At 45.4% G+C, this 26,401-nt stretch overlaps 1 protein-coding gene across 1 annotated transcript in view; it reads right to left on the bottom strand.

Moving 5' to 3' along the window:
* The window catches only part of LOC133452179 (HERV-H LTR-associating protein 1), a 38,322-nt gene extending 15,632 nt beyond the window's left edge, over window positions 1-22,690 (bottom strand). The window contains exons 1-12 of the mRNA XM_061731400.1: window positions 22,482-22,690; window positions 10,225-10,229; window positions 9,989-10,045; window positions 8,284-8,364; window positions 8,079-8,162; window positions 6,623-6,706; window positions 6,460-6,543; window positions 6,299-6,355; window positions 4,275-4,355; window positions 3,991-4,023; window positions 3,811-3,885; window positions 2,406-2,852 (exon numbers count right to left, since the gene is read on the bottom strand). Coding sequence (XP_061587384.1) covers window positions 2,406-2,852; window positions 3,811-3,885; window positions 3,991-4,023; window positions 4,275-4,355; window positions 6,299-6,355; window positions 6,460-6,543; window positions 6,623-6,706; window positions 8,079-8,162; window positions 8,284-8,364; window positions 9,989-10,045; window positions 10,225-10,229; window positions 22,482-22,690 — 1,297 coding nt within the window. The remainder of the gene's footprint in view (window positions 1-2,405; window positions 2,853-3,810; window positions 3,886-3,990; window positions 4,024-4,274; window positions 4,356-6,298; window positions 6,356-6,459; window positions 6,544-6,622; window positions 6,707-8,078; window positions 8,163-8,283; window positions 8,365-9,988; window positions 10,046-10,224; window positions 10,230-22,481) is intronic.
* Between the last annotated feature and the right edge of the window lie 3,711 nt (window positions 22,691-26,401).

Here is a 26,401-nt window from a genome sequence, read left to right as displayed (position 1 = left end):
CAACTTTTCCTTTTTTTAAAGGAAATGAGCACAACTTCACTACATTTCAGCACTGATTTAACACCGAGTGTGTAGAAGCAGCAGCAGCTCTGTGGTGAATTATGGGATGCTGTTGCTAGGCTCTGTTGCTAGGCAGGACTCGGGGGGCGGGGCCGCTGCTGCCGCCGCGACACTACTGACATCTAGTGGCCAGACTGGGAACTGCAGGGGAAACGCAGATGAGGATTTGAGGAGTAAATAGATGCGAAAACTATGGAGGTAGATTTGTGTCTTAATTATTCAATAAAAAAAAAGATTGCTTCAATCAAAAAATATATTTTCAATTTAAAAAAATGAATTCAATAAAAAAAAAAAAGATTTCAATCAAAGAAAAAAAGTGTTTGAATGCAAAACATTATTTAAGACTCAAAAAATGCATTTGAACACAGTTTTTCTTTGATTGGAAATGTTTTCTTTGATAGTAGTGAAGTTTTTTTTTGTTTGAAGCAACTTTTTTGATTGAAGTAATGTTTTTTTGTGTTTGGGCCATATTATGGGTAGGTCATTTGTGTCTTTATCATTTAATCAAAAAGAAGTTGCTTCAAAAAGAAAAAAATATTTTCAATGAAAAAAAATCACTTCAATAAAAAAAACTTTCAATCAAAGAAAAAAAGTGTTTGAGACCCAAAAAGCCTTCCTGGTTGGGAGAAAACCCCGTTTGAACTGGGGGGGAGGTGTGATGTCATAATGGAGATGGGATTCTGTGTGGAGGATCAGATACCCCTTTTCCACCAAACCGGTTCTCAGCTGGTCCCAAGTTGAACGATTTGTGAACCAGAACCAGCACTGGAACCGGTCTGGTGGAAAAGGGGTAAGAGGGGGGTTTGGGGCTATTGTGGATATTAATGGCTTTTTATGGTAGGATTAAATAAATAATTATCTGTTGGTAGAAGTGTTTCGTAGTAAGATGTTAAATCGATCTAAGGATTTTTAAACAGAATATGTATTTTGAATAGTTAATTGATTTTAGGAGTAATGAATAAACTAGTCCAGAGAGGGAGGTACCTGGTTTGGGTTTGAGAGATTTGGTCCGAGGTGAGCGTGAGGCGACACCTGTCGATGCCAGGATCAAGTTTAAGTTCAAGTTTAAGTTTTTTTAGTGATTGATTACATTTGGAGTTGGGTTTTTTCTTTTTCTCAGGAGTTTTTGGACTAAGTTGGTTAATTAAGAGAAACGCTGATGCTGCAGATGAAATTTAACAATTTAATAATGCTGCGTCTGAAATCTGCGCTGACCTTTTATACCTTTTGAACATCATCTGAGCTGCAAGGACCTGATTTACTACCAACAACCTCAGAGCTGCTTTCCTCTGATGATCCTCCCAGACCGAACCAGACCAGAACCGGACCAGGGGCCTCATTTATAAAGTTTGCTTGCGCACAAAACAGGGCTTGAAAGATGCGCACGCCACCTTCTACGCAAAGGTTGGGATCTAAAAAAAAAAAAAGAGTAGAGTAGAGTGACTGAGGACAGAACAAATGAGTGCCTCTACGGAGCCCCTAAAGGGACACGGATTTTTTTTTATATATATATAATGAGTTTTACGCGCGCGTGAAACCTTTACACGCGTATAAAGGCTTAATTATGGTTCCGCGCTAAAACGACGCAGAGCCTACGCCGTAGGGTACGCGGCGAGGGGCACCTATGCTGTAGGCTCTGCGTTGGTGTGACGCGGAACCATAAATCAGCCTTGAAGGTTTCACGCGCGCACGTAAAATTCATTATATAAAAAAAATATGTGTCCCTTTAGGGGCTCCGTACACTTGGCCTCCACCTTCAAATCACACCACTTCTTTTTTATTTCTGCCACAGATCTGTCCGTAGCACTCGCGGCGTTTACAGCGCAGCAAGGACGTGCTGCCACTCACTCGCTTTATTTTATACTATTTATATACTTTTTCTACTTTTACTGTGACCACCAAATAATTACGTTTTCCTGCCTCCACCTCATCCACAACATCTCCATCTCAGTCTCCGTGAAATTTAGTGGCCCGGTGGCTCGACACGTCTCATTCATCCTGACGCAGCAGAAACAGACTGCAGGTGGCGCTGCACATGATCAGCAGGCTCATTCATATGCAAATACAGTCATGAACTACTTTGCATTGCCCATTTATGGTAGAAAGTGGGCGTGTAGAGGGCGGGATATGAGGCGAATTAACTTGTGTAACCTTCCAGCTGGAATGTGATTTATAAAGCGAACATTGCGTGCAAGTGTGCGTGCACACGGTTTTATAAATCAGGATTTTTTTGTGCGCTCGCCATTTTCAGCTTTGGGCGCACGTGCACTTTTAGTATGAATCCTACACATTATTTTATAAATGAGGCCCCAGGACTGGACCAGACCCCCTCCCCCCAGGATCACCTGGCTGTTCTGTTCCCAGAGGTGTGTTGGTCGTGGTTCTGCCAGGACCAGATGTTCTGGTTGCTGCGGCGGTTTGGACCGACTGTCCCTGTCCAGGAACCACCATCTTTGTTGGACCTGCAGTCGTGGTCGGCGGGCCCGGACCCGTCGCCGGGGAAGACGTCGTGGCTTTAAGAGGCGGCGCGGTGACCCGAGGAGCTGGCATAGCCGCGACTGGGTCGGGAAGTTCGGCCGTCACCGGCGCTGGTCGGCCCGAGGTCCAGACCGGCGCTGAGACACTCGTTTCCTCTGCAGCTGGAGTCCGTGGCGCCGCCGCCGGTTCTGCTGAGCTGTGAGCGGTCCTGCCGAGACCTGGGAACCGTTGGGTCGTCCAGGTTCTGGACGGAGCTGCAGCAGAACTCTGAGGCCCGACGGCCGTTGGAGGCTGAGGGGCGTCGTCTGGTGGAGCTGGAGGGACGACACCGTCAACAGGTTTAGGTTCACCATCACTCTTCCTCACATAACGTCCTAAAGTCACTCTTCCTCACATCACCTCCTACTACATCACCCCTCAGGGTTTGTAGTTTTGATTTTTGTTCTGGGTTTTTGCCATCCTGTTAAGCAGCGCTTTTGTTTGTTAAGTACAATAATGGCGCTTTTCCACTAGTACCTACTCAGCGCACCCCGGCTTGGGACGGCTCATCACGCCTCGTCCCGGCTCTACCCGTTTTGTCCCCGTTTGTTTTTCCACAGCCAGGTGAGAAGTGGGCGGTGAAGCTGCTGTGACGTACTCGATTGCCGCGAGCGGCTGAGAGTAAAACACAGCTCCTGGTAGATCTGGTCGTTCCTTATCGCCCGTCTACACCCCTTTTTTAATTCTCTCCTAAGCACCAGGTTTATGAACATCTGCACCTCAGAGTTGGATCATGAAACAGACGTTTTGCGCTGTATAATAAAATCGCCGCGGGTCACTCTCGCGCTGACTCCCGCTTCCTGGTTCAAACGTCTGACGGCCCCGCCCCCCGACCAATCAGTGGCGCGGAGGGTGATGACGTCAGATATAGTGCCGGCTCAGCAGCTTAGAACCTCGGCAGAAAAGATACAGAAAAAGTATCTGCTTGGCACGGCTCCACCCGCCTCGGCCCCTAGTGGAAAAGCTCAAGACGGGGGCGTGGAGGGTAGAAGCGAGCTGAGTAGGTACTAGTGGAAAAGAGCCATAAATCACTGCTTTTTGGAACTCCTGCCTCCTGCTCTCCTACATCTGGGTCCGACTCCAACTTCATATCCTAACAGAACAGAACATCACTTTATAACGTCAAACTTCCTCCCATTACCTCCTAACATCACTCTTCCCAACGTCACTCTTCTGTGCTTTACTCATTGAAACAGTTTTCAGGAACAACCCCCCCCTCCCGGAGAGTCTCACCGAGGGCGTTGGACCCGACTCTGCCGGTCCCAGATGGAGAGACGTGACTCGGATCAGTGGGCAGTTGGAGCCATCCTGAGGTTGGAAACAGACGCTTGGATCTTAGAGCCCGGCGGCTGCTCGGCGTCTCCGTGACGACGGCAGATTTTTTGGTTTTATTTTAGACTGAAATGTTCTCACCAGCAGGAAGTCTGAGGGAGGAGAAGTTGGCCGCTTGAAAAGAGAAAGAGAAGTTTGGTAAGATGAAAGAAAAGGCCTCTACATCTTCTTAATCTTGCAAATATTCAAATTAGCATTTAGTATCAGAGTCTGAGCTTCTCGGTTTGATGGTTTACATTTGTCTGTTTTACAGATGTTAGTGGAGTCTGCAGTTCTAGTAGGTTCAGAGAGAATCTCTTCCCTCCTGGTCTGTGGATCCATCATGAGTCAACGCTGCCACCTGCTGGTGAATCAGGGAAACAAACCTGCGTCTGGTCCTTCCACGACCGTCTGGTTGAACAACGGAGAGACGGAGCCGGATTCCCACAACGCAGACACCTCGCTGTCTGGAGGAGGAAGTAGACGGGAGTCACGTTCAGAGAAAACTCACCATCATTCTTCCTAACATCCTCCTTCCTCACATCACTTCCTCACATCACTTCCTAATATCACTTCCTCACATCACTTCCTCACATCACTTTTCTCACATCACTCTTCCTCACATCACTTCCTAATATCACTTCCTCACATCACTTCCTAACATCACTTCCTCACATCACTTCCTCACATCACTCTTCCTCACATCACTTCCTCACATCACTTTTCTCACATCACTCTTCCTCACATCACTTCCTAATATCACTTCCTCACATCACTTCCTCACATCACTTCCTCACATCACTTCCTAACATCACTCTTATTCACATCACTTCCTCACATCACTCTTCCTCACATCACTTCCTCACATCACTTCCTAACATCACTCTTCCTCACATCACTTCCTCACATCACTCTTCCTCACATCACTTCCTCACATCATTCTTCCTCACATCACTTCCTCACATCACTTCCTAACATCACTCTTCCTCACATCACTTCCTAACATCACTCTTCCTCACATCACTTCCTAACATCACTCTTCCTAACATCACTTCCTCACATCACTCTTCCTCACATCACTTCCTCACATCACTTCCTCACATCACTTCCTAACATCACTCTTCCTCACATCACTTCCTCACATCATTCTTCCTCACACCACTCTTCCTAACATCACTTCCTCACATCATTCTTCCTCACATCACTTCCTCACATCACTTCCTAACATCACTCTTCCTCACATCACTTCCTAACATCACTCTTCCTCACATCACTTCCTCACATCATTCTTCCTCACACCACTCTTCCTAACATCACTTCCTCACATCACTCTTCCTCACATCACTTCCTCACATCACTTCCTCACATCACTTCCTCACATCACTTCCTAACATCACTCTTCCTCACATCACTTCCTAACATCACTCTTCCTCACATCACTTCCTCACATCACTCTTCCTCACATCACTTCCTCACATCACTTCCTCACATCACTTCCTCACATCACTTCCTCACATCACTCTTCCTAACATCACTTCCTCTAATCACTTCCTCACATCACTTCCTCACATCACTTCCTAACATCACTTCCTCACGTCACTTCCTCACATCACTTCCTCTAATCACTTCCTCACATCACTTCCTCACATCACTTCCTCACATCACTTCCTCACGTCACTTCCTCACATCACTTCCTCACATCTCTTCCTCACGTCACTTCCTCACATCACTTCCTCACATCTCTTCCTCACATCACTTCCTCTAATCACTTCCTCACATCACTTCCTCACATCACTTCCTCACATCACTTCCTCACATCACTTCTTCACATCACTTCCTCACATCACTTCCTCACATCACTTTTCTTAACACCACTTCCTCACATCACTTCCTCACATCACTTTTCTTAACATCACTTCCTCTAATCACTTCCTCACATCACTCTTCATCACATCACTTCCTAACATCACTCTTCTTAACATCACTCTTCCTAACATCACTCTTCTTCACATCACTTCCTCACATATCTTCCTCACATCACTTCCTCACATTCACTTCCTAACGTCACTTCCCCACATCACTTCCTAAAATCACTTCCTAACGTCACTTTTCCTCACATCACTTCCCAACATCACTGTGCTGTGCTTTGCTCCAGGAAACAATCTTGTTACAGTAAACCAGGAAGTAAAAGTATATACGGTATCATTTAATAAAAGTGTATTATATTGTAATTATATTTTAAAACAGGACCTAAACCACCTGCTCCTGCAGTAACAACACCAGCCCCCCATCCCCCACCAACATCTGACAGAAGCTCTGGTTTGGATGAAGATTTGATTGATTGATTGATTGATTTCCATATCGGACCAAAGCCCCGCCCCCCAGGAAACCCCGGACCGGCTCCGCTCACCCGACTTCCCTGCCATCACGCAGATGTAGATGCAGCCTGAGTTGTTCCTCTGACTCACTGAGACACAGAGGCGGGACATGTTAGGACCACGCCCAAAACCCACCCCCAGCCCCGCCCCCAGCGTCGCCACGGCGACGGCTCCTCCCACCACGGAGACGCACCTGACAGGATGGAGGAGGACTTGAAGAGCTCGTGGACGTAGCTGGTGGAGTTTCCCATCACGTCCAGGAGAAGAGCGGTGAAGTCTAATTCAGAGAGGAAGTTGGTTTAAAACAGGAAGTGATTAATATCTGGATCAATATTGGACCTGGTTTCAGTTCCAACCCGTTAGATCGTTGGTCTCGTTGGTGACGCAGTAGCAGAACCTCCTCCTGAAGGCCTGGGCCTCCAGACTCCGGATGCCTGAAACTGCCAACACACAGTTACCGTGGCAACTGTAACACAACCACGTTAACAACCGCATCACAGCCACAACACAACCGTAACACAACCACAGCACAACTGTAACAACCACAACACAACTGTAACACAACTGTAACACAACCACAACACAACCACAACACAACTGTAACAACCACAACACAACTGTAACACAACTGTAACACAACCGCAACACAACTGTAACACAACCACAACACAACTGTAACAACCACAACACAACCACAACACAACTGTAACACAACAGCAACACAACCACAACACAATCATAACAACCTTAACAACCGTAACACAACCACAACACAACTGTAACACAACCACAACACAACCGTAACACAACCACAACACAACTGTAACAACCACAACACAACTGTAACACAACCACAACACAACTGTAACACAACCACAACACAACTGTAACAACCACAACACAACCACAACACAACTGTAACACAACAGCAACACAACCACAACACAATCATAACAACCTTAACAACCGTAACACAACCACAACACAACTGTAACACAACCACAACACAACCATAACACAACCACAACACAACCATAACACAACCACAACACAACTGTAACACAACCGTAACACAACCACAACACAACTGTAACACAACAGCAACACAACCACAACACAACTGTAACACAACCACAACACAACTGTAACACAACCACAACACAACCATAACAACTGCAACACATCCGTAATACAACCGTAACACAACCACAACACAACTGTAACACAACCACAACAACTGCAACACATCCGTAATACAACTGCAACACAACCGTAACACAACCGTAACACAACCACAACACAATCACTACACAACTGTAACACAACCACAACACAACTGTAACACAACCGTAACACAACCGTAACACAACCACAACACAACCACAACACAACTGTAACAACCACAACACAACTGTAACACAACCACAACACAACACAACCATAACACAACACAACCATAACACAACCACAACACAACTGTAACACAACCACAACACAACTGTAACACAACCACAACACAACACAACACAACACAACACAACCATAACACAACCACAATACAATCATAACACATCGGTGACGTTACAGAAAGACAGAAAAGTAATCAAATCCAGTTAAAACAAGTTGTTTGAGGTTAAAAATGTCCCAATAAAACTATGTGACTGAAACTTTGAAGTGTTTCTGAACTGAACATTCACTACACGTTCAGGTCCTCTAGACGGCGCCAGCGTCCCGGTTTTACGTCCACACTGAGCCGAGTGGGAAACAGCAGCAGCCTGGTCGGGTGTTTATTTCAGAGCAAACATTATTTACTGTTGTAGACCAGGAGGGTGAGTTTGTGCAGTGCCAGGGAGCTGTGTGACGTCACGCTGAGCAGGGAGAAGAGCTGCCGGGAGCCTGCAAGACAACGCAGAGGGATGAGTGGTGGTCACGTGACTCAGAGGCGGAATGACTAAGTTCATGTTCATCCGTATGCTGATGATACCATTATATAATTTACACCTCCCAGGCGGCTCACCTGATTGGCTGGAGTTGATCAAGGCGTTGACGAGGGGGGTGAGGTCGAGGGCGGCGGGGTCCATGTGCTCCGGTGGCGTTTCTGCGGGTGAAAGCAGGGAGACATCGTTCAGGGTTCGGTCCAGTCCGAACTTTTTAAATTGTGGAATTTCTTTTAAAGATGTAAAGCGCTTTGCGATTTAAAGAAGGAGCGACCAGGCTCCTTCTTCTTCCGGCTCTCAGCGAAGGCGGACGCTTTTTCTGCTCCTCTCCCTTATCAACCTTCCCTGCTACTGCTTTTGTCCTGTCTTGTCTTCAGAGCCTCTCATTTTCAATCCTCCGAAAACTCTACAATCATGGAATTGATTAACTGGTCTCTCAGCACAATTGACCAAATTTTTGCGACGAGAAGTGAGGGGGTTAGGGAGCCCTCCTGTCCTGATGGGACATTTTTTGCTGGATACACAATGGATTCCTACAAACACTGGAAACCGTTGTGTCTCAAGATTATGTCCGTCGAGGACGTTGAAGACGCCTTCATAATTGGATTTATGATTGCAGGATTTCTTCTAATTGGAGTGGGGATTTTCCTGGCCTATCGACAATCGCGTAAGTCGGTGACAGCCGTTCTGGCCCTTTCTGAGCTGCCCGATGTTGCTGAAGGAATGAGAACGGGGATCAGCACTCAAACTTTAACGCTGGGAGAGCAAGGCCGCAAGCTAGATGCGATTCCTGAACAGAATCGCAGGCGGTCTTTGAGCTAATTGGCAGGATGGAGAAGACCATGAAGAAGCTGGAAACTCGGCTTGGCGGGAATTGATCACAAATTCGTCTGTTTGGAGTCGCCATTGAGGAATCAGAGACTTAACGGCAGACGGAAAATTACTGGAGTCTGCCGGTTTCCTTTCTTTCATACAATTGTTGATTCTATAATCTGACCTTGACAGGGCAGCTTGGCCCACTGCTCTAGTCACAATCTCCCTGGTGGAATGTAATGTTGATAATAACATCAAGGACAATGGCTGAGAGCAGCTCTGGAGCAAAGTTTTCACAGACTCACCGCACACACACACACTCACTGATAACCCCCCCCCCCCCATCTTCAACGCCTTCCCTGGCTCCCCTCTTATCAGCCCCCCTGACACGAACGTCGGGTTCGAGCGCCACGCTGCCGCGGCCCTCACTTGGATGAACTGTGCCGGGATCCCCGCCCCTCCTCCCCCGACTTGCCCACCCCCATTCCCAACAAGCTATGATGTTGTTTTGTTGTGTGTATGTTGCTTTTCTGTGCTGAGGTGTTTTTTTGCACCTTGGCACTAGGTATTAATACACAGTGTGAAGATGCCTTTTTTTCCGTCCTCCCTCCATCCCAGTGTCACCCTTCCTCTAAAAATGGCGTCCGTATTAATGGTGCCATCGGTGTGAACCGGAGTCAAGTTTTCTCGTCTGATTTATGTCTGACCTGGCAATAAAGCTTTTTCTGATTCTGATTCTGATTCTGAAAAGGACTTTATAAATAAAGTTTGATTGATTGATGCTGAGCTAGAAGTGCAGCCTATTCAAGTAAATGCTGTTCTTTTTAATAAAGATGCCTTCAGGAGCCATGCTAAGCAACAAAACCACAAAAAAAAAAAAAAGAAAGATAAGATTTCTCTGCTCAAATCTGCAATAAGAAAAACCTGCAGAACCTGAAAGAGGTGGGAATTAAAACGAGGAGCCAGACGTACCTGTGGCGTGAGGGAGGCGTTTCCTGAATCGTTCGTCCTGCCGTCCGGGTCTCAACGCTGCAGAGCAGTAGGACGGTATATGAGAAAACAAGACGGGCACCGAATCCTAGACTTTATCTCTAATCATAGCAGAGAGACTTTAACCGCCTGAGACATTAAAAACAGGAACGTTTTACTAATTTTCCCCCAAAAAACACCCCTCGATAAAGGAAAGTCCATTTCCAATGCCGACCCACCTTGGCTGCAGAGAATCAAGAGGAAAACCCCAGGAACGCAGGTAAGGAGGCAGAAGCGTGGGAACCGCACCAAACTCCACCGGCCGGCCATGGCCCTGCTGCTGTAACCATGACAACGCAGATGCTGGGTCAAACCGCTGAATCACAGCATGACAACGCTTCAAGAGTAGTGATTCCAGTCAGGTTCAGGGGGGGGATCCGTCTTCACATACTGACCTCTCGTCACCCCGGCTTCGTTTTGTTGAAAAATATGAAATACGTCATAAAATGTGAGATAAAATTGGGGATTTATGGCTGGGAAAGCTGAAGTCTGCAGAAACCCCAGAGGTCCCGGTGCTCCCGGTAGAGTTTGCTGGCGTCTCGCCCGTGAGGTCCAGCTGCAGCAGGTCACCGGTTAGGCCGGTCGGCTCAGTCAACAGTCAAAAGTCAACAACTTTGCATTTTCAAAGGAAACTCCTCAACTTCAAATTCTGAATTTGTATAAATAGTAAAAAAAAATTTTTAAATAATACTGAGGAAGCTTGAGGTTGTGGAAGGGTTTCCTACCCGTCCCGGGTGAATCAGAGGACGACTGTGAAAGCTGCTGGATTAAACAACGATCTAATTCTGAAGAAGCCATCTTTTTATGGAAGGAACCAGTTGGAATCCACTTACACATTTCATTTGAAATAGATCTTTCACACAGGGGACAGATAATCGCAGAAGCCTAGTCCTGATTTAGTTTTAGAGACCTGGGGCCTCATGTACTAAGAGTGCGGCGCACAAAAAAACGTGCGTACGCCACTTTCTACGCTCACGGTCGGATGTACAAAGAATGACTTGAACGTAGAAAGTTACGGTCCTTCACTCACACATTAAGGCTGGTGTACACACTTTTCTGAGGTTTTGTCCGTTGGCGACACTCACTGGTGATGCAGTGAAGTGCAGCCCCAGATACGGAGACCCAGAGGAGGCGTGAGGTTTTATGTGCTCTGGGCGATCAGTTTCATTTTGAGCGGTTCAGAGCTAAATTTATGTTTGATGAAATTACTGTATGCATACTACTGTGTAACGCCGGCAACCACCGGTATTATTGTTTGCTTATTTTGTGTCGCCATTTTTCACCAGTTATTCACGGTTTAAATGCCGTGTTTGTCATCCGGTCTGATTGCACGTGGCGTGGCGAGGGCGCCGCCATCTTTAAATACCACAGAGCCCCGCCATCTTTAAATACCGCAGCCATCTTTGGCCGGCCACATGCAGCCACGTTGTTTTGAACCACAGAGGTGATCGTGTTTATTGTTTTTGATTTCTTGTCCATTTCATGCAGTTAAGTTTCATTTTTTATTGTTGTTGTTTTTCTTGTTATTCAATGGTTTTATGTTTTATCGTAGTGTGCCATCAGTGTCGCCTTTCCATCTGCTTGACACCCGGATGTGAATAAATGCTGATTAATTTTAATGAGAAGTTGTTTGTGTTGTTTTATACAAATTCTGGTCACAATGGCTGTTTGACAGAGCTAGAGCTGAACTGTAACACCTTCAACCGTTGTTCTGTAAGTGATAATAGTAAGATTTGCTACTCTGCAGAATAATATCCTGGAAAACCAGGTGGTGCCCCACGAGGATTAAATCATTTTGATAATTCAATTTGATAAAGTCTACTTTATGAATTATGAATAATGGTTGAATAAAATTATTAATAACTCTTGATAACTGGAACAGCGCCCTCTGCTGTTGCACAACACTTCAATGTGATGCTTTTACTCACCGACGTGATTTTTGCTCCACTTGCTCCTGAAACCAACAACTTTTGTCTGTGAAGTTACTTTAAATTCATAGTTTGAGTCTAATTATTAAGCTGTAAACAGAATTTCATATATGTACTACTATTCTACAATTTGTATTGCCGTTTTACGTACAAGGGATATTTAAAAAAGAAAAAAAAGATCACTTAAAAGTAACTTTCACAGATCCACACGATTCCTGCATTTTTAAGATGACTTCCTAATCTTCAGCAGTCTGTAAAACAATGTCGAGCCATCTCAGCCGCGCTTGCTGCTGATCGCGACTGCAGCGTGTTTAGTTAAAACCTGCCGCGGCGTCTTACCTGCAGCTCCACTTGTGCAGCATCAAACCCCCGGTGTGTCACACACCGGCGCTCAGATAGGGACTAAACCAGGCCAGTGTTCGTCTCTGGACAGTAGCTCTCTCAAACACACACTGCAAAAAAAGTCATGCTTTTGGTCAAAGATGCTCCTCATCTCTTCTGCACCTGAAAGGCCCTGAAGGATTTTGAACAGACATTTAAAGATGTTTTAAGGTAAAAAAGGGGGAAATTAAAGCTGCGTTTAAGTCATCTCATTAGTAAATGAGATCTTTAAATCAGATGCACAATAAAACTTATAAAATAAAATATCTGCGCCGAAAGCAGTCACTAATTCGCTCGGAAATATTTGAAGAAATCTGCAATAAACCATCAGGATGCAGTTATGACCTAAATTAAAGACGTTGGAAGAAGAAAATCTCGATGGAGAAGCGTGGGCCAAAATATCAAAATTTGCAATACGGTTTTTTTTTTCCTTAATAATAAATCATGTTTCAGACAGGTTGTAAATCCAGCACGACTTTATTGTAAACATGGGTTTAAATAATATTGTTAATGTTAATTCCCTATTACGAAACAATATGAAATAAATGTTAACTTTAGCTTGTATATTTACAATATTATAAAGACTGAAATGTTTATTTTTCACATGCAGTGAAATCTGTCAGTTTTCATAAAACAATTTGATTCTGGTTATCCAGCACCGATGTGTATCCATGTTTACATAATACTGAAATGTGTATTTTCTGCATTCATTTTTGTTTTTTTTTTCAATTAATTTGCAGACGGAAAATATTTTTGTGAAGTAGATTCAGTGCAGTCGATAAATTCTGAATGTCTCCGGTGACAAAAATATCGTGGATGAAATGTCTTCCAACATAATGATTATCGCATAATTGTTGTATCGTGATAATTATCATCATCGTTGGCAAAACATCATGATAGTATCGTATCGTGAGGAACCTGGTGATACCAGCCCTATAATATAAAACGGGTACATTTAAGTTAAACGTTTAAATGTTCTTCTTAGTGACTTGAATTATGGGATGTTATGGAGAAGCCATGGTACTATGTTTACTTAACTGTTGACTAGACGAGCCAGCTCGTGTGTTCAGTGACGAGCTTAAAGGGATTGTGACATGAAAAACACATTTTTCTTGATTTTTTGTGTTTTGTTGGGTGTCTTGACATCAATTACACCCAAAAAATAACGAACTTTTAACATTCAGTGTATTGTGTGCTTTCTGGGATTTTCCGCATAACTATGCAAAAACGGCGCACCTGGTTTGCTGGCGGGCCGTTACGTAACGGCCCGCTAAATCACCGCCCCCTCCACCCAGCTCCCTGTCTCCTCTCCTCTCCAGTGCACCATAAAGGCTGATTTATGGTTCCGCGTTACACCGACGCAGAACCTACGGCGAAGGGTTACGCGGCGACGCGCACCGTACGCTGAACCCTACGGCGTAGGCTCTGCGTCGATTTAACGCGGAACCATAAATCAGGCTTAACACGGAGCTGTTTACAGCCTCTTCTGTTCTAATCACCGGAGGAAAACTGCTAAGAACACCCGCGGCCACTGACTGGACTTAAGATAAGGGGACACTTTATTTACATGCCTTTTATTTTTATGATTGTTTGCTGTGGTTCGCCGTGCTGCTTTTCCGTGCATGCTTCGCCTGTCGCTCCGACGCCGCTGTGAGCGTATGGCTGGAGGAGGAGGAGGTTTGGAGGAGGAGCGGAGCAATGATTGACAGGAAAGGGGGGAAAGGAAGCATTTTTCACGGCGCAAAAAAACACTGTAATAAAAAGCCAGGAAAAGAGTACTAGAGTGAAGTTTTTCTTGTTACACTCTTTTAGACACATTTGAGGGATGTTGGCCAAGACTTTTAATAGTGTTAAAAATGATGTCACAATACCTTTAAAAAAGATATCAAAGAATCTTTGACAGCAACTTTTTAACTCTTTATTGTTACAGTAATTGTAATAACTGCACTTTAATTACGTCAAACGCTTGCTAACTACAGTTATAACAAATTTTTTCAACACATATTTGATTCATTTTTTCCAGAATTTGCAGCCATAGACTCTCAATCAGACACATATATATTGTGTAATTGATGATTTTAGTTTTCAGTTGAATTAATTAAATAAAAATAAAATAAAAATAAAGTAAAAATAAAAATTAAATTAAATTAAAAGTAAATATAACATCACAAGGTGTCACCAAAAACCCCTCTGTCACTGTTAAATCTTTCAGAAAATTATTTAAAGGAGCTGTATGTAAGAGCAATAATAAAACGAATCATAAAATGACCCCGATATGTCAACAGACATTTAAAAATCATGTTCATTTCAAATACTTGTCACTGACAACAGCACTCAAGCCAGGATATTCCAGTTTAAAAAGAGGAGTTGCAGCCCTCAACTGATGTTTATGTTGTCATTTTTTGTTTTGGTCTAAAGCTCCACCCTCCACCTATCTCCCAATCACCAAGTCAGTATTGTTTCGGCATCCGGGTTGCCAGCTCGGCTCTAATTATCGCAGCAGCCGCTACGAACGTGTTGGATGAAAAACCTGGCAACCTCTGGTCGGGGGGAGGAGGGGGAGGGTACACGCCGCTCAACAATATTTTGAAAGTGACTGCAGTACCAGTTTTGGCCATTTCTTACAGACGGCTCCTTTAAGTGTATATAGTGGATTATATCGAATCGTATCGTTGGCTGAATATCGTGATATATATCGTATCGTGAGATCAGTGTATCGCTACAGCAATACTCTCCATGCCGCTCTGTCCTCATTATAAACCGGCTTCAACAACATCCAAAGTGCACGTTGGTTTCTGTTCATTTACTAAATTCTGATCCTGAACACGTGTTAGTTTACTCGTTTCCGAAGCCTGCGTCGTTGTTGGCCGGTCTTCATTTCAGTTTTCTGCTCCCAGTGACCGGTTGTTGTTAAAGTCTGGTTTTATTCGTTGTAAATCTGCCTTTCTGTGCCGCTCGTAACGACTCGACCTCTTTAACGACCACATTTCATTACACCGAGTCGATGTCGTGGCGTTAACAGCAAATTGCTTCAGATCTTCATTTAATACTAAATAATCCGTCTCCCGACACTTTTTACAGTGCGGCTAAGTGGAAATAATAAGCCGCTGGAGTGACACTTGAGCCTGAGGGAAGATCGCTGAATGAGGGGATGAATGCACGTCTGTGATGACAGGGACCGGTGGACACCGGGGGACGGGGGGGTGAATGCACGTCTGTGAGGACAGGGAACGGAGGACACCGGGGGACGGAGGGGCTTGGCTTTCACTTTCAGGCCTGAGAACTGATGCTGCTGCAGAAAAATACAGGAAATCAAGGTAAAAATAAAGAAAATAAACCTGAAAACGTGGGGTCACATTTGGACACGGGGGACGCATTTGGACACGGGGGGACACATTTGAACATGTTGGGTCATATTTGGACACGTGAGGTCACATTTGGACATGTTTGGACACGTGGGGTCACATTTGGACATATTTGGATACGTGGGGTCACGTGGGGACACATTGGACATTTTTGGACACGTTGGGTCACATTTGGAAACGTGGGGTCATATTGGACATGTTTGGACACGTGGGGTCACATTTGGACATATTTGGATACGTGGGGTCACATTTGGACACGTCTAATCACATTTGGACACATGGGGTCACATTTGGACAAGTGGGGACATATTTGGACACATGGGGTCACATTTGGACAAGTGGGGACATATTTGGACACGTGGGGTCACATTTGGATACGTGGGGTCACGTGGGGACACATTGGACATTTTTGGACACGTTGGGTCACATTTGGAAACGTAGGGTCATATTTGGACATGTTGGGTCACATTTGGACCCATTTGAACATGTTGGGTCACATTTGGACATATTTGGACATGTTGGGTCACATTTGGACACGTTGGGTCACATTTGGACCCATTTGAACATGTTGGGTCACATTTGGACACGTCGGGTCATATTTGGACACGTGGGGTCACATTGGACATGTTTGGACACGTCGGGTCATATTTGGACATATTTGGATACGTGGGGTCACATTTGGATACCTGGGGTCACGTGGGGACACATTGGACATTTTTGGACACGTTGGGTCACATTTGGACACATAGGGTCATATTTGGACAAGGGGGGACACATTTGGACACCTTGGGTCACATTTGGACCCATTTGAACATGTTGGGTCACATTTGGACACGTGGGGTCACATTTGGACATATTTGGACACGTGGGATCACATTTGGACATATTTGGACACGTCGGGTCATATTTGGACACGTGGGGTCACATTGGTCATGTTTGGACACGTGGGGTCACATTTGGACACGTGGGGTCACATTTGGACACGTGGGGTCATATTTGGACATATTTGGACAACGTCGGGTCACATTTGGAAACGTGGGGTCACATTTGGACATATTTTGACCTGCCATTTAAGCAAAATACACGAAACAAAAAAGTTCCGGAAATGAGAAGCTCATGAAGAAGGACAGGGTTTAACGTGAGACAGAAACCTGTGTTGTGATCGAACCTGATCACCCCGGGTTTGTTGATTGAGCTGGAAAAGTTAAAAAGGACACAAGACTGAGATAGAGTTTAAGAAGCGTCTGCAGAGGGAGAAGTCAGCCTGTCCCGCTGAGTTCTGACTGCTGTCTCTGTGAGACTGGTTTTATTGCTTTTCAAAGGGGGAGGATGACCCCAGGTTTTATTTCTTGGTGACCCCCCTTATCTCGTGCCTGGTACAGAATTTCTCCTTTCAGAGACAAGTCAGAATACATTCACATTAAGTTTTAACACATAGACACATTTAGTTAATCAGCATATGCAGTTTGTATATGTTCAGTGTGGTTTTGAATTATTTTATTCAACATTTCCCCTTTTGATCTCTCCTCAGAGATCACCCTGTGTTTCCTCTTTCTTCAGGTGTCAGGGGTAGACTACCCTGACACCTGTTGGACCTTATTCTACCCCTTTGTTGAGGGCTCAGGTCTGATGTCCGCTGCCAAATCCAGCCGTAAGCATATGCAGTTTATATATGTTCAGTGTGGTTTTGAATTATTTTATTCAACACCTGCTGCGATGATTGATCACCAAACACAAACCATCTTCAGTTCAATACTTTATTAATAACTGGTGCAATTGGAAAAAACAAACAAAAACAAAGGAATAAAAATCAAGTAAGAATACATTTGCATATTATATCATCAAAACAAAATCTTCCAAGTAGTTTGATACAGAATAGAAACAGCAAGTTTTTAGTTTTTTTTTCTTCAAACTGGAATGAGAGAAATGATGCACAGCTCTGAAGGCCACTAGTGTAAAGTCGTCCAAACTTCCCTTTAATGAAACTTAAAACTGCTCCAAAGCCGAAAAAGCTGCTGTTGGTTAAACTCACACAAAGCTGTCCGTCATATCTGTCCACAGAAGTGTCTTCGTCCCCACTTCTGTTGAGGAGGGAGACGGCTGCATTTGGACACCTGGGTCACATTTGGACACGTTGAATCATATTTGGACATGGCGGGCCATATTTGGACACGTGGGGTCACATTTGGACATGTCCGGGCACGTCGGGTCACATTTGGACACATTTGGACACGTTGGATCCTATTTGGACACGTTGGATCATATTTGGACATGGCAGGCCATATTTGGACACGTCGGATCATATTTGGACACGTGGGGTCACATTTGGACACATTTGGACACGTTGGATCCTATTTGGACACGTCGAATCATATTTGGACATGGCAGGCCAAATTTGGACACGTGGGGTCACATTTGTACAGGTGGGATCACACTTGCATACGTTGGGTCACATTTTGACACGTGGGGTCACATTTGGACACGTGGGGTCACATTTGGACACATTGGATCCTATTTGGACACGTGGGGTCACATTTGGACATGTGGGGTCAAATTTGGACACGTCGGGTCACATTTTGACACGTGGGGTCACATTTGGACACGTGGGGTCACATTTGGACACATTGGATCCTATTTGGACACGTGGGGTCACATTTGGACACATTGGATCCTATTTGGACACGTGGGGTCACATTTGGACATGTGGGGTCACATTTGGACACGTCGGGTCACATTTGTACATGTGGGGTCACATTTGGACACGAGGGGTAAATTTGGACACGTCTGGACACGTCGGGTCACATTTGGACATATTTGGACACGTGGGGTCACATTTGGATATATTTGGAAAGGGGGGTCACATTTGGACACGTCTAATCACATTTGGACACATGGGGTCACATTTGGACAAGTGGGGACATATTTGGACACGTGGGGTCACATTTGGACACGTCGGGTCACATTTGGACATGTGGAGTCACGTTTGGACACAAGGGGTCAATTTGGACACGTGGGGTCACATTTGGACATATTTGGACACGTGGGGTCACACTTGGACACGTCTAATCACTTTTGGACACATGGGGTCACATTTGGACAAGTGGGGACATATTTGGACACGTTGGGTAACATTTGGACACATGGGGTCACATTTGGACAAGTGGGGACATATTTGGACACGTTGGGTAACATTTGGACACGTCTAATCACATTTGGACACAAGGGGTCAATTTGGACATATTTGGAAAGGGGGGTAACATTTGGACACGTTGGGTAACATTTGGACACGTGGGGTCACATTTGGACAAGTGGGGTCACATTTGGACACGTCTAATCACATTTGGACACATGGGGTCACATTTGGACAAGTGGGGACATATTTGGACACGTGGGGTCACATTTGGACACGTCGGGTCACATTTGGACATGTGGAGTCACGTTTGGACACAAGGGGTCAATTTGGACACGTGGGGTCACATTTGGACATATTTGGACACGTGGGGTCACACTTGGACACGTCTAATCACTTTTGGACACATGGGGTCACATTTGGACAAGTGGGGACATATTTGGACACGTTGGGTAACATTTGGACACATGGGGTCACATTTGGACAAGTGGGGACATATTTGGACACGTTGGGTAACATTTGGACACGTCTAATCACATTTGGACACAAGGGGTCAATTTGGACATATTTGGAAAGGGGGGTAACATTTGGACACGTTGGGTAACATTTGGACACGTGGGGTCACATTTGGACAAGTGGGGACATATTTGGACACGTTGGGTCACATTTGGACACGGGGGGACACATTTGGACACTAAAATTGTTATCAACTATCAACTTGACCCCAAACTTAACGAGACCTAACTGACCCCGCCGGGACGTCCATCTGTGGGACGTGTCTCTCTGGTCAGTGTCCCAACGCAGGGATCGGCGACGGGGGACGTAGTTTAGAGACATAAATTAGTCTCATTCTCCTCATTATTTCTCCCGACGGTAAAGAATTTTTGCCCGAAACATGAAGCAAATCTGTATTTCGTTGGCTGCCAGTGAAGAAGCTGAACTCCTCCACGTGTCCAACACGGTCCTAGTATCTTTGGGTCCAGATGAGCTCGTCCCCCGGCTCAGGACGCGTCCGTCCACACAGACACGACGCACAGCTTTGCGCCACGTCTTTGACATCCACAGCCAGAAAAGCGTGACTGAAATCAAAACAACCGTACTGTAAAAAGCCAAGGCACAAATAATTGGTAGCACTCAGAATGTCCCTCAGACGCCCGTCCAACCCGGACGCGGTGGACGCGGCGCGTCCCCCGGACGCGTCCCTCGGTGTGCGGCTGCAGAGATTATGGCTGTAAATGCGAAACAGAAAAATCCCAGCAACACTATTGCCTTCTTGAATCCAGGGATGCCGTAAAGTGCTGCTTCTCCTTCAGGATCGTTGCACGAACAGACGAGTTTCACTCTTCACAGACAGATGGAACACACATGGAGACGCAAAGTGGTTTGATTTTTTTAAGCACATGCTTCAGATTATGGCTTTAAAAGACGGCGGTAAGATTTAGATTTAGACATGGAGAAATAACCAGAATGGTGATCCGATGTGAGTGCAATCGAGAAATGGACAACAGGACCAGACACAGGTGGGGATGTGGGGCGCTCAAACTTTTGATTATAACTGTATTTGCAGAAATGTTGGTGCGAGACATTGTTTAATTGGACAAGTCTGGGTCAAAGCCAAAGAAAATGTTACCGCCGGGTGAAAGAAGAAAGAAAATGCTTCTTTCTTTTATCTTTTATGGGTCGCTGAAACCAGATAATTGATTGAAAAGTTGGAAACCCTGCAAAAAGTTGAACTCAGTTGGTTAATTCTGTTCCCTGAAACTGTTAATTATTTTATTTTCAGTTTTATACGGAAGACTATTAGGGCCAGGCAGGAGAAAAATAAAAATAATATTTTAGAGGAGGAAGATTTTTTTTTCATTATGCATTATGCAAAAATCTAAATGTCTAGAAAAAAGTCGAAATGTTGAGGAAAAAAGTAGAAATGTCGAGAAAAAAGTCTAAATGTGTGTTTTTTCTCGACATTTCGACTTTTTTCTCTAAGTGCATAATGAAGAAAAAAATCTTCCTCCTCTAAAATATTATTTTTATTTTTCTCCTGCCTGGCCCTAATACTCTTCCATGTTGAAGGAAATACACAATTTATGGCTAAAGTAGATTGGATAGACTTCATAATCTACCTGTTCTGCAGCTTCCGACCAGTTTATGATTCTTGATTGACAGGTTACGTCGTTAAATGGAGAGTAATTCAGCGTGTTCCGTTTTACGAACCTACAAAAACGTTAAATTTAGCTGTAAATGCTCTTTAGTAGTCGTTTCCAGGGTTGTTATAAAACCAGTACAAGCTAGTAAAAGTGGACATGAAGTGAGTTTGGATCTACATTTGAAATAAAGAAAAGAAACCTGAGAATGAATGAAGACGGGACGAGTGAAACGCTTCTAAACTTCACGGTTCTGTGCAACTGAAGTCGAGTCTGAATCCTGCAAAAACGAGCCGAAAGCAGCGCCGTGAGCGTTGTGGGCGGGCGCAAAACAAACATTCATGAACCCTGCAGAGTGTGATTTGTGGGGTGAAATGAGGTGGCGCTGAAGCGCTAAGTCGCTCCGGCTGATGCTTCGCTTCAGAGGCGCGATGGACGACCACAGGGATGGAACTCCTATGACTCTGTCCATGAGTCGCCGCGGCCGACGCTCTACCGCTACGCTGCGTTTAGGTTTATAACTGAACAGCTAGCTGTTCGTTAACTAATTTGGAGAATAATAATAGTATAATAGGTTAAGTAGATGACTTAGTTCACCAGGTTAATTCGACGGTGCAACGTTTCCTCCACACCAGGCTTCCCCGCCAGCTCCAGACCAGGTCTAGCTTGTTTTAATAGTTTTAGGAATTCTAGTCAGTAAAGGTGTTTCTTAGCCCATCGGCAAAGATACTTTAGCTATTAATAAGATTTACGGGTTATTAAATGCTGCATAGTGAATGTTTTTAACTGGAATCTCTGACTGAAGCACATTTTTAGCCGCAGAGGTGTCAGAGAGTCTGACATCAGTGCAGCTCAAACCTCTGAAATTGCTGTACGCCGACGATGTAAAGCCATTTGTTAACTTCGTTACTGGTTTTCATTTTTTTGAACCAATCAAATACTGCTGCGCTGTCACTAGCTAATCCATTTCTGGTTCACTGTAGGTATTTAAAACCAATTGAACCAATAGCAATCAAATCTTGCTGCCCTCTAGCGGTTTGGGGGTGTAACTGCAGCATAAATGTACCGACGCGTGTAAAACCCAACGAAAGACGATAAACCGACACTTGGTTTACATGTTTCAGTTAACGTGACTGCTTTGGGAGAAATCTCACTTAGGGTTCTAGAAGTGGTCGGCTGCAGCAAAATGAATCACACACACCCACACACACTCACTTTTGCTATAATGATATATGAACCTTTATTACCAGCCAGAAAAGCAAGCATTTGCATAGAACACACACACACAATTACTCTTTTTGCTAGGATACGGTGTCAAGTTATCCCCCACAAAGAAATGGCAGAGCAATATTACACACACACAATGACACAGGGCCAAGGCCTTATACTCTTACCTCGACACAAGAGACTGGAGAGCCGAACCGTCCTGGCAGAGTAGGCCAAAAAAACCCCCGCTGGGCGTTGTGCACTAGACCCGCAGCTGACTCTGACCCGAACTTCCGGCTGCCCCCGTCTTTATACGACATCTCCCGGAGGGGGTAGCCGGAAGTTCGGGTCAGAGTCAGCTGCGGGTCTAGTGCACGGACGCCCAGCGGGTTTATGGCTGCTCTGCCAGGACTGTCCAGCTCTCCAGTCCTTTGTGTGTCGAGGTAAGCGTTATCAAGGCCTAGCCCCTGTGTAATTGTTTGTTGCTCTGCCATTTGCGGGGGATAACCTGACACAGTTATCCTAGCAAAGGGCAGTTGTGTGTGAGTCTTTTTGTGTGCACTGCTTGCTAATAAATGTATTCATTATAGCAGAAGCGAGTGTGTGATTCATTTTTGCGCAGCCGACCACTCTAGAACCCTAAGTGAGATTTCTCCCAAAACAGTGACGACCAGAGCCTCAGAAGTGTTGGAACCGAGATGGCATGAGGTTCCAGTGCACGCCGGGCTAAATTCAAAGAGTCTGATCAGGTCAACTCGACCGGATGAGCATAGAAAAGGCCTTTAAATCAATCGTTTAGAAACTTTAGGTTCATTGGCTGAAGTTAACATCAGAGCTACAACGAGAACAACGAGGTGTGAAGATCCTTCAGGGGACAAATAAGCTAAATTCTTGTTATTAGGGCCCGAGCACCTTCAGAGCGAAGGCCCTATTGTATTAGCAGGAATTTTTATTATTATTATTTTCCTGACAAAGTGAAGGCCTTTTTGCCCCCCTTAACATGCCCAAAAAGTCACCAAATTTTGCACCCTAGTCAGGCCTGGCGAAAAATTTGATATTTAAAGGTTTGCATTAATGGGCGTGGCAAAATGGCTCAACAGCGCCCCCTTGAAAACTTTGTGCTTCAAGCCCCACGATACGGTTTGACGTACATGCACGAAAATCGGTACACACCTGTATCATGGGACAACTTAAACAAAAGTCTCTTGGGGTCATGCCCGAAACCGAATAGGATGTCGGCCATTTTGAATTAGTCGTGTCATTTTGGCGAAATTTATGCCATTCCTTCGAAAGTTAATTCAGCCCGAACCGTAACGTGCCCCCAAGTGTGTTATACATCAAAATGTGCGTCTCCATCCTGCGACACCACGCATTACTTTTCTCTTTCAAAAGCGTTACCGTGGCGACGCTAGAAGCCAAAAAGCGCGCCCACCCATCATCTGATTGGTTCAAACAGAAAAATCTTTGAGCCTCAAGCCCCATAATACGGTTTGATGTACATGAACGAAAATCGGTAGACACCTGTATCATGTCGCAACTTAAAGAAAAGTCTCTTGGCGCCATGACCGAATCCGAACAGGAAGTCGGCCATTTTGAACATTCTGAATTAATCGCGTAATTTTGGAGCAATATATGCCATTCCTTCGAGAATTAATACGGCCCGAACCGTATCATGAACCCAGATGTGTTATACATCAAAATGTGCGTCTCCATCCTGCAACTACACGCATTACTTTTCTCTTTCAAAAGTGTTACCGTGGCGACGCTAGACGCCAACAAGCGCACCCCCCCTTCATCTGATTGGTCCATATTTGATAGTTCCCCAAAAGGCACCAAATTTGGCACGCAAGCCAGGCCTGGCGGTAAATTTAATATTTCATGGTTTGCATTAATGGGCGTGGCAAAATGGCTCAACAGCGCCCCCCGGAAAACTTTGTGCCTCAAGCCCCACAATACGGTTTGACGTACATGCACGAAAATCGCTACACACCTCTATCATGGCACAACTTAAAGAAAAGTCTCTTGGAGCCATGGCCGAAACCGGACAGGAAGTCGGCCATTTTGAATTAATTGTTTAATTTTGGCGCAATTTATGCCATTCCTTCGGCAATTAATACGGACCGAACCGTAACGTGCACCCAGGTGTGTTATACATCAATATGTGCGTCTCCATCCTGCGACTACGCGCATTACTTTTCTCTTTCAAAAGTGTTACCGTGGCGACGCTAGACGCCAAAAGGCGCGCCCCCCCTTCATGTGATTGGTCCATACTTGATAGTCACCAAATTTTGCTCGCAAGCCAGGCTTGGCGATACATTTGATATTTCATGGTTTGCATTAATGAGCGTCATTTCTGATATGCTTATGGGGGGCGGTGGCCGTGAGTGCGAGGGCCCGTTCATCGCTGCTTGCAGCTTTAATTTATCATTATTATTCAAAGATGTTCCTTTATCCCACCAAATTTCAACAATCTTGCATCTGAAGCCTGGTGAGGAAACCCCCCCCCCCCACTCCCGTGAAACCAACCCCGAAGGTGCTTAAACATGCTATAGCCGCGATAATAGTAGTTCACGTGTGTAGATACAGTCGCTTGTCAGGTAGTACATTCAGTATCTGTGTATTTCTACATCTAGAGTAGATAAAGTAGTTACGTTATCGTCTGCAGGAGGCGTTCGGGTCCGTTTCCCAGCATGCCTCTCTAGTCCAGCACGCGGGTCTAAAGTTATAAATGTGTAATAACACAGCAGGAAAGCTGCTTCAAAGACTTCCTAGAGGTGGATTTAAGCTAAAAGGCCTATTTTACTACTTAATCAATTATCAAGTTAAAACTAATCGATCGAGTCAGCGTGGGTTTGTGGTCGTTTAGGTTTATGTTCAGAATTTCTTCGACTAGTCTAAGAAAACGTGATCGTCAGGATGCATCCGGCATGAAGGGAGGAGCTTGTTTCTCTGAAACGGCGGTTAAAAGCTTTGAAAGTTTGAAAGTTTTACTGCTTTTTCAGGAGGATGAAGAAGATCTTACCGACACGTGGAAGTTTTGCAGCAGTTTTGGACGATTATAAACGTTTCACGTTCTGCAGATGGACTACGGCCGTGTCTCCTGACCCTGGTGCTGAAGGACCCTGGACTTTCAGGACCAGGATCCTGCAGGAACCTGGACTTGCTGGACCCTGGACCTGCAGGACCCTGGACTTGCAAGACCCTGCAGGACCCTAGTCCCTCGTCCTGCAAGTCCAGGGTCCTGCAGGACCCTGGACTTGCAGGAACCTGGATCTGGAGGACCCTGGACCTGCAGGACTAGGGTCCTGCAGGAACCTGGACCTGCAGGACTCTGGATCTGGAGGAGCCTGGACCTCCAGGTTCCTGGGCCCTGGTCCTGCAGGACCCTGGACTTGCAGGTTCCTGGACTTGCAGGACCCTTGACCTTTGTCCTGCAGGAAACTGGACTTGCAGGTCCGCTGACCTGCCTGCTTCAGCACAGCCCAATACAAATGTGTCATTAACAGACGTGCGTTGACACAGGATCCTGCAGGACCAGGGACACTGGAGTACGGGGTAGAACTGGTCTGACATGGAACAATGAGCGGCGGGTTTGTCTAAAGACACCAAGAGAGCTTTCCTAACAAAACACGGACTCTCCAGTACTCAACTGCTGACGTGGGTCCTTCGTCTGCGAAGACCTGGTCGGGGTTAAGACACGCCGGCGGCTCATATCCCTGAATTCACCTGCCCTCGGAGCCGGACCCGGTCTCCGGGCAGAACCGCTCCCCGGACAACTCACAAGCGCTTGATGGAAGAAAGAAAAAGGTGGAAGTTGGCGAATGACGGGGGATCGTCGGCAAACTTGTTCGCCGCAGGCAGCAACGCGTTCACACCAGACGCACCGACGACACACGAGACAGGAGGCTCCTCGTCCCGGTTCTGGTCCCGGCGGTGCATCCTCATGCGGTTCCATGCATAAAACAACAAACATGTATTCATATAAAAAAATAGGTGTTAGAAAAATGGCATAGCAGGTAAAGGTGTGCCGCCGGCCCCCCGGAGTCCTGACCTTCGCCGTCGTCGTCTACACTAAAGGTCGCATGCGTTGCATGCAGAGTGGGCGGAGTCGCAGCGTAAAGCTTTCCTATATTCGTACGTATATTACTTCTTTTTTTATTTTAGATAAATGTACAGAGTTTTTACTTTACAAACGGGGTGCCCCT

This window comes from Cololabis saira, chromosome 10 (assembly GCF_033807715.1).
Source record: "Cololabis saira isolate AMF1-May2022 chromosome 10, fColSai1.1, whole genome shotgun sequence".
Lineage (NCBI taxonomy): Eukaryota > Metazoa > Chordata > Actinopteri > Beloniformes > Belonidae > Cololabis > Cololabis saira.
This window is presented reverse-complemented; position numbering and strand designations above follow the sequence as displayed.